The sequence below is a fragment of the Saccoglossus kowalevskii genome, chromosome 14, assembly GCF_978046115.1.
Source record: "Saccoglossus kowalevskii chromosome 14, keSacKowa6.1, whole genome shotgun sequence".
NCBI classification, from domain to species: Eukaryota; Metazoa; Hemichordata; class Enteropneusta; family Harrimaniidae; genus Saccoglossus; species Saccoglossus kowalevskii.
The window spans coordinates 1637251-1651435 of NC_140654.1; the positions used below are offsets into that span (position 1 = coordinate 1637251).

Here is a 14185-nt window from a genome sequence, read left to right on the forward strand (position 1 = left end):
CATCAGTAGAAATATCTTCATGTATGTAAATTAGGAATAGGTTTCAATCATAAGTAGAAATATCTACATGTATGTAAATTAGAAATAGGTTTCAACCATAAGTAGAAATATCTACATGTATGTAAATTAGGAATAGGTTTCAATCATAAGTAGAAATATCTACATGTATGTAAATTAGAAATAGGTTTCAACCATAAGTAGAAATATCTACATGTATGTAAATTAGGAATAGGTTTCAACCATAAGTAGAAAATTCTACATGTATGTAAATTAGGAATAGGTTCCAACCATCAGTAGAAATATCTTCATGTATGTAAATTAGGAATAGGTTTCAATCATAAGTAGAAATATCTACATGTATGTAAATTAGGAATAGGTTTCAATCAACGGTGGAAATGTCATTTGTAGTGTATATTATGTAAATTAAATATATAAATCAACTATTGGTACAACGAATATACTTTGGATTCCAACTTCTGAAAATACTAGTGGGTTGACCAAAAAACCAAAACTTCAGAATTCAGACTCAAATAGAATTGTCATTTTCAATGATCAGCATCATTCTCACAGTATATCAAGGTTCATGCCAAAAATTATGTGAATAGTGAATGAAATACACACATGTAGTGTTTTTGTCTGTTCAAAGCTCACATGTTTTTTTTTCATTTTAAATTGTTATTAGCACATTCTGATGGTTTTTATTTTTAATTAAATTCTGGAGAAAATAACATTTTTGGTCAACCAAGTTATTGCAGCTTGTAAAATACTACTGTAACAATACTATACTATTTTTCTAACACTCTAGATAGTGCATCAGTTTTAGACATTTATTTAGTAAGATATGTAATCCTTCTACTAGACAGACCAACCGACTTTTGCTAAAGCAATTTCCAGACAAGAATTGACAACATCAGATGCTGTCAATCAAACACGATGTTTCATCTCATTAATATGACAAATACCTCTATGTCTATTTATATGTAATTGTGTTACAAATTATCAATATTTAAATCCATGTACACAAATAGTGTAAACATAATTTATCTTCTAACAATTCAGCTGCCTCTAAATATTAATATTTTGGTATGGTCCAATAAATTAATAGAAGGAAAACAGTACCAGTAGTATTAGTAAAATAAGTGTTAAATTTGTACTATGTTATCAACTAGCTAATGCCCTATTGCCAAGCAACATCATGTAAATCAGTTCCATGCACTGCATTCAAATAAGAATAGGCAAGGAGAACTATGTATATTCACGTCCATCCGGGCTTCCAATCAGTAGTGTTTGTTGAAGAAGTAAAGATAACAAATAGCATGAGAAAAACAATTTAACACAGATACATTGTAGCAGACAAACAGAGAATTTAGACAGATGACAATTAAATCCGCAGATTCTGTATCCATCCATCACATCTGGTTATGGATGATGAAAGCCAACATCTATTACTTCAAAGTGTATCCATACATTTGATCGATTAAGCTGTACGATATTTTAGTGAATAGCAGCAAACACCAATAGCAGCAACGAAGAATACAAATATGTGTATACATATAACATAAACATGACCGCGATTCTATAGTTTAACAATGGTATCTCCAAGAGTATAGACCAAGTCGTGATGTAAGATGCCAGGGTTCCCAACTTGTAAACAAATATAATAAATGTATGATGTGACCTGTGGAAACTAACACAATCTGTGATAATTAAAATATACCAGCCAATCACAAAATGTATCTATCATCAGCAAAGAAAATACATGGCATTTACTTTTGTCTAAGATATCACAAATTTGTTTAAGGTCAGACATAGAAAAAGATATCACCATTCAGACATGAAGCCATTTGAAAACAAATCACCATTCAACATTCTCAAAGACAATCTGTAGTTTTAGAATTTTGAAACAGAACAAGAATGAAATTCTGCCCACTTGATTTAAAGACTGCCCTCTTATGATGTTAACCTTGGTACGTGTTCTCCTTACCCATTCTAACTGCTAAGGAATCTCTTCTTTCTAGCTTTGGTTTAGCTTTAGGTGGTTCCCGTTTTAATTTGGGTTCCTCTTTCTTTTCCTCATTCTCTTCACCTTTTGGTTTGGCTTCTGCTGGTGGTGCAGATTCCTGTGCAGGAGTGACCTCTTTAGCTAACATGGGCTCTTCTTCTATTGGTTTCTTCTGTTTAGGTTCTTCTTTTGGTGGTGGTGCAGATTCCTGGGCAGGAGTGACCTCTTTAGCTAACATGGGCTCTTCTTCTATTGGTTTCTTCTGTTTAGGTTCTTCTTTTGGTGGTGGTGCAGATTCCTGGGCAGGAGTTTCCTTCTTACCAAGCTTGGGCTCTTCTTCTATTGGCTTCTTCTTCTTGGGTTCCGGTGGTGGTTCTGCCATGAACAAAAATATTTTTATTTGAACCACTCACTTAAAGTAGGAACAGGGGTGAAACTAGTTAAAAATTGATTATAAACTTCTAGAGAATGTCTGCAGCATAGATCAATTTTTAACCTGTTTTTTTCCTGTTGCTACCTTGATATGCATAGATTTGTCCTATAATCTTTTAAGTCTAAAAATGAATATTAAAACATGCTGTATACCAAATTTCAAATTGAAGCATATGTTTTTTCTGATATTAGCTTATCAAATTTCATAACAGTAACAGATACACATACCAAATAAACAGCACTGTAGCACATCATGCTGTCTGTATATCTTACCTATTACTTCAAGTTCAGCTTTAGATATAACTTCTCCTGCAGAATTGACAGCTTTACATGAATATGTACCACTGTCTTCAGGAAATACTTCCACAATATTCAATGTATAGACATCATTTACCTGTTTCATTATGAAATCAATTGATGATTTGAGGGGTTTACCAGCTCTGCCAAAATAGAATTAATAAATTATTTGTATTTCTTCCTTCTTAGAAAACAAAACAAAAGATAATTTACAAGCATAATTAAAACTTAATTTCATCAAACATGCTCATAATAAAAGAGTGACTATCATGTTTGATTTCAGGAAAGCTAATATTTATTGCATGATTTCGCAATCACAACTTATGTTTTTTGTAAAACAGGCCTGATATACTGCAAAATTATAGAAATTGTTATTTTAATTTAATTCTGGTTACTCTAACATCTTGTCCATCACATGCAAACTTTTATATCATGAACAAAATTTCTTTTTATCTTAAAATGTACGAATAAAAATAGATGTATAATTTTTCCAAAAAATGATATTTGATTATAATAATTTTGAAGATGCACAACCATGAGAATGCAATCACATTCTATCCACCATCTGGATGACTTCTCCTAATGTCAATACATGGGATAGCATCCTCAACCTGATTATTTAAAGTTCCAGTGGCTAATTCAATGGTCACTCTGTGAAAATTTGTGTTTTATTTGTAAACTTTTTGAAAAAGTTTTGATTATTTATTTTTAAATATTATTTAATCTTTGAGACTCAACATCAATTTGACTTTGGCTGGAAAATCATGTGCAACCACAAATATCAAAAAGCTTTTCAGATCTGTTTTACTTTATTCTGGTGACAAGATATGTTTTAAAATTTGAGTTCTTATATCTAAAGTCATGGCAATTTTTTCATATTTATATTGATACATGCAAGGCACAGTAAGTTAATGTTAGGTTTGTTTTTTCAGGTTATGAAGGTAATTAATAACTTTCTAATACCTCAACCATGTCACTGTTGGTTGTGGTGTTCCAGATATCCGGACACGGAAAAGAACTTCACCTCCATCTTTGACAGTCTGCAAAATAATAGAAACACAGTTCATTGTTTTGTTTTTACTTTTTTCTTTTAAGAGAAAGAGTTAAAAGATGCATTCTGTGATACTTTTAGGCTTATTCAAGTTTTAAAACAACTATATGTACAATATTGGATGGACTAAATTTCTTTGCTATACATGTAGTTGTGCATCTGTGTTAGTGCTGAAATCTTGGCTGCTGCAATTGCTATACATGATCAATAGTATGATCATCTCAGAGTGCAATTTTAAATGAATTCCATTGTGTCTATTATATTCTATTAAATTCTGTTGTCTAATACTAGATTACATTGTGTATATTATCACATTCCATTGTGTCTATTATATTATATTAAATTCTGTTGTCTAATACTAGATTACATTGTGTATATTATTAGCTTCCATTGTCTATTATTATATTCTATTAAATTTGGTTGTCTAGTACTAGATTACATTGTGTATATTATTAAATTATATTGTGTCTATTATTATATTCTATTAAATTCTGTTGTCTAATACTAGATTACATTGTGTATATTATCACATTCAATTGTGTCTATTATATTATATTAAATTCTGTTGTCTAATACTAGATTACATTGTGTATATTATTAAATTATATTGTGTTTATTATTAATTAGATTCTGTTCTATATCATTTCATTGTGTCTTTTTTTAGATTCTGTTATATCTATTGTTAAAATGCATTGTATATTATTAGATTACAATACATGTAAAATACTACCTACATTCTATTGTGTATATTATTAGCTTCCATTGTGTCTAATATTATATTATATTGCGTTTATTATTAATTAGATTCCGTTCTATATCATTTCATTGTGTCTGTTTTTAGATGTAAAATACTACCTACATTCCATTGTGTATATTATTACCGGGGGGGGGGGGGGGTTGCTTCCATTGTGTCTATTATTATATTATATTGTGTTTATTATTAATTAGATTCCGTTCTATATCATTTCATTGTGCCTGTTTTTAGATTCTGTTATATCTATTGTTAGACTTCATTGTACATTATTAGATTACAATACATGTAAAATACTACCTACATTCTATTGTGTATATTATTAGATTTCAATGTGTCCATTATGTTGGAGAAAACAAGTCTAAATCTCACCAAATTTTTCAATTTTTCCAGAAAAGTTGGTTTTTCTGTTTTTTCAGTTCCCTCTACCGCTGTAGATGACACAGAGATGGATTCTTCGGTCTCTTTTTTAACTTGTTTTGTACCATCAGGCCCTATTTGAATAGTTGTCACTGATTGTTTCCTGTGTGTTTTCACTTCACCATTTTTAGAAGGTTCAATTAAACTTGATGATAAGTCAATTTTCATATCACCATCTTTAGTAATCGTCAAATCAGCCATATCCCCAAAGTCAATCTGAATCGGCAAAGCTTCTTCTGGTTTCTCTCTTTGTTGTATCTCAGCTTGTTGAACTGCAAGAAATACATTAACTACCGGATAAATCTTTTTCAAACTTAAGAATATTATAAAAATGGAAGTAATGTTCATAGAATGGTTTGCAGTATCAGTACTTGACATGTATTCCCAACATTTCACCTATGCAATGTCTGACATTGGTAAATGCTAGTATGGTGAAGGGCGATGTATTAGAAACAACATTAATTTTTCTGTTTTATTGACAAACACCGAATAAACTATATTATGTACAAACCACAGTGTTTGCTGCATTAACAGTATATTCATTTAAAGCATATTCAGAAAATAATAATAGCCTGCTCTGATTGGACATTCTAAACCATTTTTTTTAAGTCACAAAAATGTCTCATTGTCTTTCAACAGAGGCATATATTACCATCTAAATTTTAATAAATACACAAATTATTGCAAAAGACTAGGAAAGTTAGCATTGAAGATGGCAAAGATAAAAATTACAACAACCTGTCTACATAAATTTTCCTGATATTATTTATTTAAGAAAGATAATTATTTTACAATATCTACAGAAATGTTGTATAAGACTGCCATGTCTGCAGTTTCACTCTTTAATAGAAAGCTATCAACTTACCATCTACATTGACTGTTATCGTAGAATTGGCTTCTCCTTTTTCATTCTTGGCCTGAATAGTATAAATTCCTCCATCAGGGGGTGTGAAATCAGAGACCACTAGTTGCAGAATGAACACCTTACCCTGGGGAAGGAGACTGAGTCTAAATCTTCCACTGTCTCTTAGCACTGATCCATTATGTTTCCAAACAACTGTTGGTTTCGGCTCAGCTAACATCCTTTGTTCAATTATCAGGATTTTTCCACCATCCTCTTGTCGGATGCTGGGTCTCTCCGGAAATGAGGGCGCGCCTTGCACATCTTCTTTTTTAACTACAGAACAGAAACAAACATTGTGAACAGAACATCAGCACCACCATTATGTGTGGGCAAGTAAAATAAAAATTGTGCAGCCTGTGCAATTGATGTGGAAGGAATTAGAATAATGAAATGGGCATATGATCAAGTGATTAAACTTGCCACCAGGGGGACAACATGATATTGTATGATATACGAATTGAGGTATATATTGCTTCCATGCAATTTCCAGTTTTCAACATGTGGCAATGTTAGAATGTTTAAAACATTCGTGTTATATTTTTGTTTTATTTAATGCCAATTAATCAGCTTTACAGATTGCCCTTGATTTTACTGTAAGTAGTAGTCACGCACTAATTGTATTATATCGCAAACATAACAAGATGTGTGATAATTATGGAACAATGTATTGCAGGGAGCAGGGGCGCAGTTTCATCGATATCTGCTGCAGAATTACTGAGAAAATGTTAGAGACGTCACAGACGGAAACTTCAAATAAGAATTAATAGTCCGCCTAAAACGGAGACTAAAAAAGGGTAACAGTAGGTGTTGTGTTAAAAAGTGTGTTGAAAAATATTTATCAACTTACTGTTAAAATTCAGATTAATGGTTGAGCTATTTTCACCCAAATCATTGACAGCTACTGCTTTATAGGTAGCTTGATCATCGGGAGTAACATCAGTAATCTCTAATGACACATAATACTGATCTGCCGATTCTTTCTTGGTAATGATATGATACCGACCGCCATCTTTGATAACTTTCGAATCACAGTACCACGTGATTTGGGGTTGTGGATCGGCAGTTAAAGTAGTTTCAAAAACTAACTGATGGCCATCTTTTGACTGTCTCATCAATGGTTTGCTAGCAAACTGAGGGGCTTTACCTTTTTTCCTGAAATGCAGAAAAAAAATAATAAGTTTTCATTCACACATTTTGTAAATAATTTTCTGTATTAGAGTCATTCTACAAACTTTGTCTGGATTAAGATAGGATTCGGATTTCTGTTCAAACAAAGACTACCAATAATATTATACAAGAACTATGAGGTCATCAGTAATTATCTGAAAAGATAATCAATCTTCTTGTTTCTCAGTTTATATTACATATACTGTATTGATCTCTCTTAACCGAATAAATAAATTAATCTCAAGGTTCTTTATAGAATAATCTAACATGAAAGTTCCCAAATAGTATAGCAATCTATTTTATCAGAATTTTGATGGAAAATTACAAGCCAGGATTTTGGAGGTAAAAATGATTTTTACTGTGTAATGAAAACAACATATCCAGTTACTGTACTATGGTTAGTAACTTGCCTGGAATCCAGCCATTCAAAATGCCCTTCCCAGTGCACTCAGGAATGGCCTGGTGAATCGCTCTGTCAATATGTAGACAACACAGAATTGTGTGTCATCACTAATTGGCTGTCTCCATGAGTTCAGTACAATATCATGGGAATACGCATGCACAGAGTGACCCATACTTAAGGTCCTCTTTAGATCTATACCCAAGTTCACGAATGATCCTATCAACTATATGTAATTACACTGTTGATTTGAAAAATTACCTGGCAGTATTAACAACATCAGATGATGACAGACATAGTAAGCCTTATACCTCACCACTTCATTATCATTATGGGCATTACATGACGTCATAATGATTTATTCTTTTCTTGTTTACAAAGTAGCAAGGGTAACAAGGGAATGTGGGGGGGGGGAGGGGGCTAGTAGATACATAGTTGTGTAGGGAGGTACCCCTGAGTGCTCAAAAGTGTGACCATTTTTATACCTGGATAGTGGCAAAATCTATACCCTTGTTTATACCAAAGTACCATTCTGTTATCACTGTTTATTCCAAATAAAACAGTTACCGTATTTGCTCTATTAGAAGAGCATCTCCAATAGAAGCACATGTAAGCCAACAGTTGCATTGTATATTGATTTATTAAAATATGTATTTTGACCATAGAAACACCTCTGTCACTTACATAGGTATACCAAATCGGAAAAATATTACCGATATTTATACCTATCTTGACCAGAAATAAGACCGATACTTGTACCTAATTATCCCGATTAGGCAAGTTCTATGTATCCCCCCCCCCCCGGGAAGGGAATGTAAAAGTCCTGTTCTTGGGAGCCAGAGGCAATGGAACATATAGTTTTGGACCAAAAAACAACATCTGAAAAGTTTGTAAATGTATACTTACTGTGGCTTTTCGGGTTCAGCTGAGTAATAAAATAATTGGAAAAAGAAACAACAGAAAACAACGTCAGAAATATAGTTACGTAGCACATAACCCACCCACCCCTCCTGCAACGGTGGATTGAGTATCCGTGTGAGAGAAACATAAACAATTGTTAAGAAATGTCTATTCCGTCACATTTAGTAGCGAATTCCAAAACACAGCACAATGTTATTTATCAACAACAAACGAGTTAACACTGCACCGTACAGCAACCAAGTTGTCATACATAAAGCGTCAAACGCTCAATATTTGTTAAAAAATCACAAAACTACATTATCGTCCCACCTCAGACAGACGCATTCTTTTCTCTCGGTGGTGCCGGTTCTTCATTTTCGCGCAATTACTGAAAACACGACTGAGACCGATAAATAAATACTACCGTCGTCGTTGGACTCCACCATCTTGTTTGCTGGTAAAGCGCCCTCATGTGACGAGGTCTCTTTCAAATTGATTCGGAAATATTCCGAAAAAAAGTCGGCCAGTTCAATGCCAGATTTCGATATTAATAATTTTTCATCTATTGTCAGACCACTAATTTAGCGATTGTATTTTGGAGAAAATAAAAAAAAGTGAATAAAAAATGCGAAAGTGAGGTGATCGCAATCATTCTACAATTTCAGTTTTCCCAATTGTTTAAACGTATTTTTTTTTACTTTCGGAAAAAACAACTGTAAAATGTACTATTACAATATGGATGAAGACGAAATGATGAACATATAGAATATGTATATGATGCGGTGAAAATATGATACTATTGCATTTAAAGTTTTATGAAATATAGAAAGAATGAAAGAAAAGGTGCAATGATGGTTGGGATTTACAGAAGAGGGTATTTACGTTTGCGAACGAGGCTATAAGGAATTATGGGTACAAGTGCTCTTTATAATAGGAGAAGAAGATATACTGTAGGTGTGCGATGGAGTTGGGTTGACGTGGAATGTTTCGATATATTTATCAAAACAAAACTTACAATCAAAATTAAGATTAATTGTCCTTTCTGATTGTCCTTTTTTATTTTTTGCCACAACTTTATATTCCCCGGCGTCGTCCGGTGTTATATTTTCTACTTCCAACGCGGCAAAATAAAACTCGTCATCTGCCTCGACGTCTATCAAATATCGTCCGCCATCTTTGATTTCTTTGGCTCCTTTGTACCACTTAATGTCGGGTTCCAGTTCTGATTTTATCTCGCACTCAAACGTCAGAATTCTTCCGTCTTTCGACTGCTTCATTTGTGGCTCCGACGTAAAAGTGGGCGCACCGTCGGCTCCTCCGGTTGAATTTAAAGAGGGATCATGACCATTTTTGTTAGGACCTGGCACCCACGATACAAAGCAATGGAAACGAGTTACTACGCGGTCTCCCATTAACCACGGGAACGAATCACATGTTAAAATATGACGGATGTGCTGTGCCAACCTTGGTGGGGAAATCAGACCCCCTCCCTCCCATATTCCATGATCATTTCAGATGTAGTTTTCGAAATTGATTTACGCCGCAATAATATTGTACTTTTTAAGTTTCATCGATACTTAAAGTGGTCCCCTCACAGCTTTTGATAGATAGAATTATATAAAGATGGATGGGTTGCCTTCATGGGAGAAACATCTTTCTACTGTTCATGGAACCTGATAAAACTAGAACATACAATGGACCTATATCGGTTTGCGCATTAAAATTGACGAGCATGCAGGATCGTAGTTCTAATTAGAAGAAAAAAGAGAAATTAAAAATAGAGATTGTAGTCCATTAATATACATATTGTTAAATTTGTCATGAGGTTTTTTTTTAGTGTGAATTGGTTGGCACAACGTGATCGCGAGTTAACACGTGACCCGATCCGTTGGTAAAACAGGTCGCGGGGTGGCGCGGTCCGTTGATTTGCGCGTGGATGCCAAGGCACACACAGTTATAAAACAGCATGATTATCACACTGGTAGCTTGCGGCCTCCAAGACTTCACATGCATATTGAAAATAAAATGGTAAGCCACACACCATGCATTTAACTTCTCGCTGTCTTTAGTGAAAAAAAAGCAAAATAAATCGTTATTGGGAGCTCCAAGACAATTTAAAATTGACGATCTGGATAGCGCTCTCTAAACTAATTGAATCGAGATGAAATTAAGAATTGCCACAGTTTGCTTATATCTGAGGTCACCGGTGTCGGTGTGTTTTAGTTGTTCTCGGTGCCACCTATGTCATCAAAATTGTTCAATTGTCTTGGATTGCGATACAACAGGTAATTTTGCAATTACATATAACACGTTTAACATAATAACTATTCTATTCTATTCTATTCTATTCTATTCTATTCTATTCTATTCTATTCTATTCTATTCTATTCTATTCTGATGCAACGTATTCTAGTCCAGCCCAGTAAGTCCAAATACAGTTTATTCTTAACTCCAGTCCTAGCACTATGCTGGCAGTGGGTTTCATCTAAAATATATGGATTGTCATGCTCAATGTGTCTAATCGACTAGCTTTTTCTATATATAACATTACTCATTATACATTTGTGCTTTTAATTCTATTTATTTGACCCAGAGCTGAACTCACCGAGTGCAAAGTGGACACTGAACCGAAGTATTTGTCGTGTACTTTCAGAGTTCCAAATTAATACATGAATATTTTGTGAACATTGTAAAACAATTGTTGGTGTGGTAGACGTTAGCGTGAGTCGGTTTTCAGGTGCCCCTGTATTGCAAACGGCTGTACTAAAACATGCAACTTACTTGCAAAATTTAATTTTATCTTGGACGTTGACTCTCCGAGTGCGTTCTTCGCAAACACCACGTAATCGCCACCATCCGCATCGGACACGTCTGTTATTTCTAAACTTAAGAAATAGAACTCCTCATCCGCATCAGTGAGTATTTTAAACTTTCCGCCATCGAACAGTTCTTTACCGTTGCATGTCCATGTTATCTGCGGACGAGGATCAGCCTCGAGTTCGCATTGGATAGTGAGTTTCTTTCCGTCGTCTGACTGTTTCATTAGTGGCTTCATTGTAAACCGTGGGGCTGAGCCTTCCACCTGGTCGCCGCTATAGAGATTGCAATAAACACACACAGTAAAGTAAAGGATTTCGAAATAATTGTTTTGAACCAAAACCGCTCCACAAAATAAATAACTGACCTTTTTGGTCAATTCAATAAGTTGTCGCTTCAAAAAAACACTAAAGTCCCAAAACCGAGCCTGTATGGCGCCAACATACGTTGAGAATGGGGGAGGCGGGTGTAACGTAAGTGTAAAGCCCAGCATTAAAAACTTACCCAGTATCCGCTGGATCCTGACCTATTAAACAGAGATAAGAATGACATAAAATTATATTCAGAAAACAATGTTTAAATATGTGGTGATCGGCATGTGCCACGTCATTTGAGTGCCCCAGACAGTTATACTAAAAAAAACGTCCAAGACAAATTTTAAACATAGTTATATGCATGCCCTGTATAAGTAAGGGTTGGAAGAACATAGCATAGGGTGGGGATATCATTACATAGGTGGGGCAAATTACAGTATAAGATGGGAAGCTGCACTACAAAGGGTAGGCAGGATTATAGCATAGTGTGGGGATATCATTACATAGGTGGGGCAAATCACAGTATAAGATGGGAAGCTGCACTACAAAGGGTTGGCAGGATTATAGCATAGTGTGGGGATATCATTACATAGGTGGGGCAAATCACAGTATAAGATGGGAAGCTGCACTACAAAGGGTTGGCAGGATTATAGCATAGGGTGGGGATATCATTACATAGGTGGGGCAGATCACAGTATAAGATGGGAAGCTGCACTACAAAGGGTTGGCAGGATTATAGCATAGGGTGGGGATATCATTACATGGGTGGGGCAAATCACAGTATAAGATGGGAAGCTGCACTACAAAGGGTTGGCAGGATTATAGCATAGGGTGGGGATATCATTACATAGGTGGGGCAGATCACAGTATAAGATGGGAAGCTGCACAACAAAGGGTTGGCAGGATTATAGCATAGGGTGGAGATATCATTACATAGGTGGGGCAAATTACAGTATAAGATGGGAAGCTGCACTACAAAGGGTAGGCAGGATTATAGCATAGTGTGGGGATATCATTACATAGGTGGGGCAAATCACAGTATAAGATGGGAAGCTGCACTACAAAGGGTTGGCAGGATTATAGCATAGTGTGGGGATATCATTACATAGGTGGGGCAAATCACAGTATAAGATGGGAAGCTGCACTACAAAGGGTTGGCAGGATTATAGCATAGGGTGGGGATATCATTACATAGGTGGGGCAGATCACAGTATAAGATGGGAAGCTGCACTACAAAGGGTTGGCAGGATTATAGCATAGGGTGGGGATATCATTACATGGGTGGGGCAAATCACAGTATAAGATGGGAAGCTGCACTACAAAGGGTTGGCAGGATTATAGCATAGGGTGGGGATATCATTACATAGGTGGGGCAGATCACAGTATAAGATGGGAAGCTGCACAACAAAGGGTTGGCAGGATTATAGCATAGGGTGGAGATATCATTACATAGGTGGGGCAAATTACAGTATAAGATGGGATGCTGCACTACAAAGGGTAGGCAGGATTATAGCATAGGGTGGGGATATCATTACATAGGTGGGGCAAATCACAGTATAAGATGGGAAGTCGCACTACAAAGGGTTGGCAGGATTATAGCATAGGATAGGGATATCATTACATAGGTGGGGCAGATCACAGTATAAGATGGGATGCTGCACTACAAAGGGTAGGCAGGATTATAGCATAGGGTGGGGATATCATTACATAGGTGGGGCAGATCACAGTATAAGATGGGAAGCTGCACTACAAAGGGTTGGCAGGATTATAGCATAGGGTGGGGATATCATTACATGGGTGGGGCAGATCACAGTATAAGATGGGAAGCTGCACTACAAAGGGTTGGCAGGATTATAGCATAGGGTGGGGATATCATTACATAGGTGGGGCAGATCACAGTATAAGATGGGATGCTGCACTACAAAGGGTTGGCAGGATTATAGCATAGGGTGGGGATATCATTACATGGGTGGGGCAAATCACAGTATAAGATGGGATGCTGCACTACAAAGGGTAGGCAGGATTATAGCATAGGGTGGGGATATCATTACATAGGTGGGGCAGATCACAGTATAAGATGGGAAGCTGCACTACAAAGGGTTGGCAGGATTATAGCATAGGGTGGGGATATCATTACATGGGTGGGGCAGATCACAGTATAAGATGGGAAGCTGCACTACAAAGGGTTGGCAGGATTATAGCATAGGGTGGGGATATCATTACATGGGTGGGGCAGATCACAGTATAAGATGGGAAGCTGCACTACAAAGGGTTGGCAGGATTATAGCATAGGGTGGGGATATCATTACATGGGTGGGGCAGATCACAGTATAAGATGGGAAGCTGCACTACAAAGGGTTGGCAGGATTATAGCATAGGGTGGGGATATCATTACATGGGTGGGGCAGATCACAGTATAAGATGGGAAGCTGCACTACAAAGGGTTGGCAGGATTATAGCATAGGGTGGGGATATCATTACATAGGTGGGGCAGATCACAGTATAAGATGGGATGCTGCACTACAAAGGGTAGGCAGGATTATAGCATAGGGTGGGGATATCATTACATGGGTGGGGCAGATCACAGTATAAGATGGGAAGCTGCACTACAAAGGGTTGGCAGGATTATAGCATAGGGTGGGGATATCATTACATAGGTGGGGCAGATCACAGTATAAGATGGGATGCTGCACTACAAAGGGTAGGCAGGATTATAGCATAGGGTGGGGA

General features: G+C 36.1%; 1 protein-coding gene across 2 annotated transcripts in view; it reads right to left on the reverse strand.

Moving 5' to 3' along the window:
* The window catches only part of LOC100369742 (twitchin-like), a 117211-nt gene that overhangs the window by 91171 nt on the left and 11855 nt on the right, over window positions 1-14185 (reverse strand). The window contains exons 3-12 of one of the 2 annotated variants that reach the window (XM_085507766.1): window positions 11646-11667; window positions 11106-11416; window positions 9340-9684; window positions 8331-8349; window positions 6705-7009; window positions 5819-6130; window positions 4906-5225; window positions 3695-3771; window positions 2708-2874; window positions 2087-2377 (exon numbers count right to left, since the gene is read on the reverse strand). In XM_085507766.1, coding sequence (XP_085363892.1) covers window positions 2087-2377; window positions 2708-2874; window positions 3695-3771; window positions 4906-5225; window positions 5819-6130; window positions 6705-7009; window positions 8331-8349; window positions 9340-9684; window positions 11106-11416; window positions 11646-11667 — 2169 coding nt within the window. Of the gene's footprint in view, window positions 1-1984; window positions 2378-2707; window positions 2875-3694; window positions 3772-4905; window positions 5226-5818; window positions 6131-6704; window positions 7010-8330; window positions 8350-9339; window positions 9685-11105; window positions 11417-11645; window positions 11668-14185 lie in introns of both variants that reach the window. The other variant, XM_085507767.1, reaches the window with a different exon arrangement.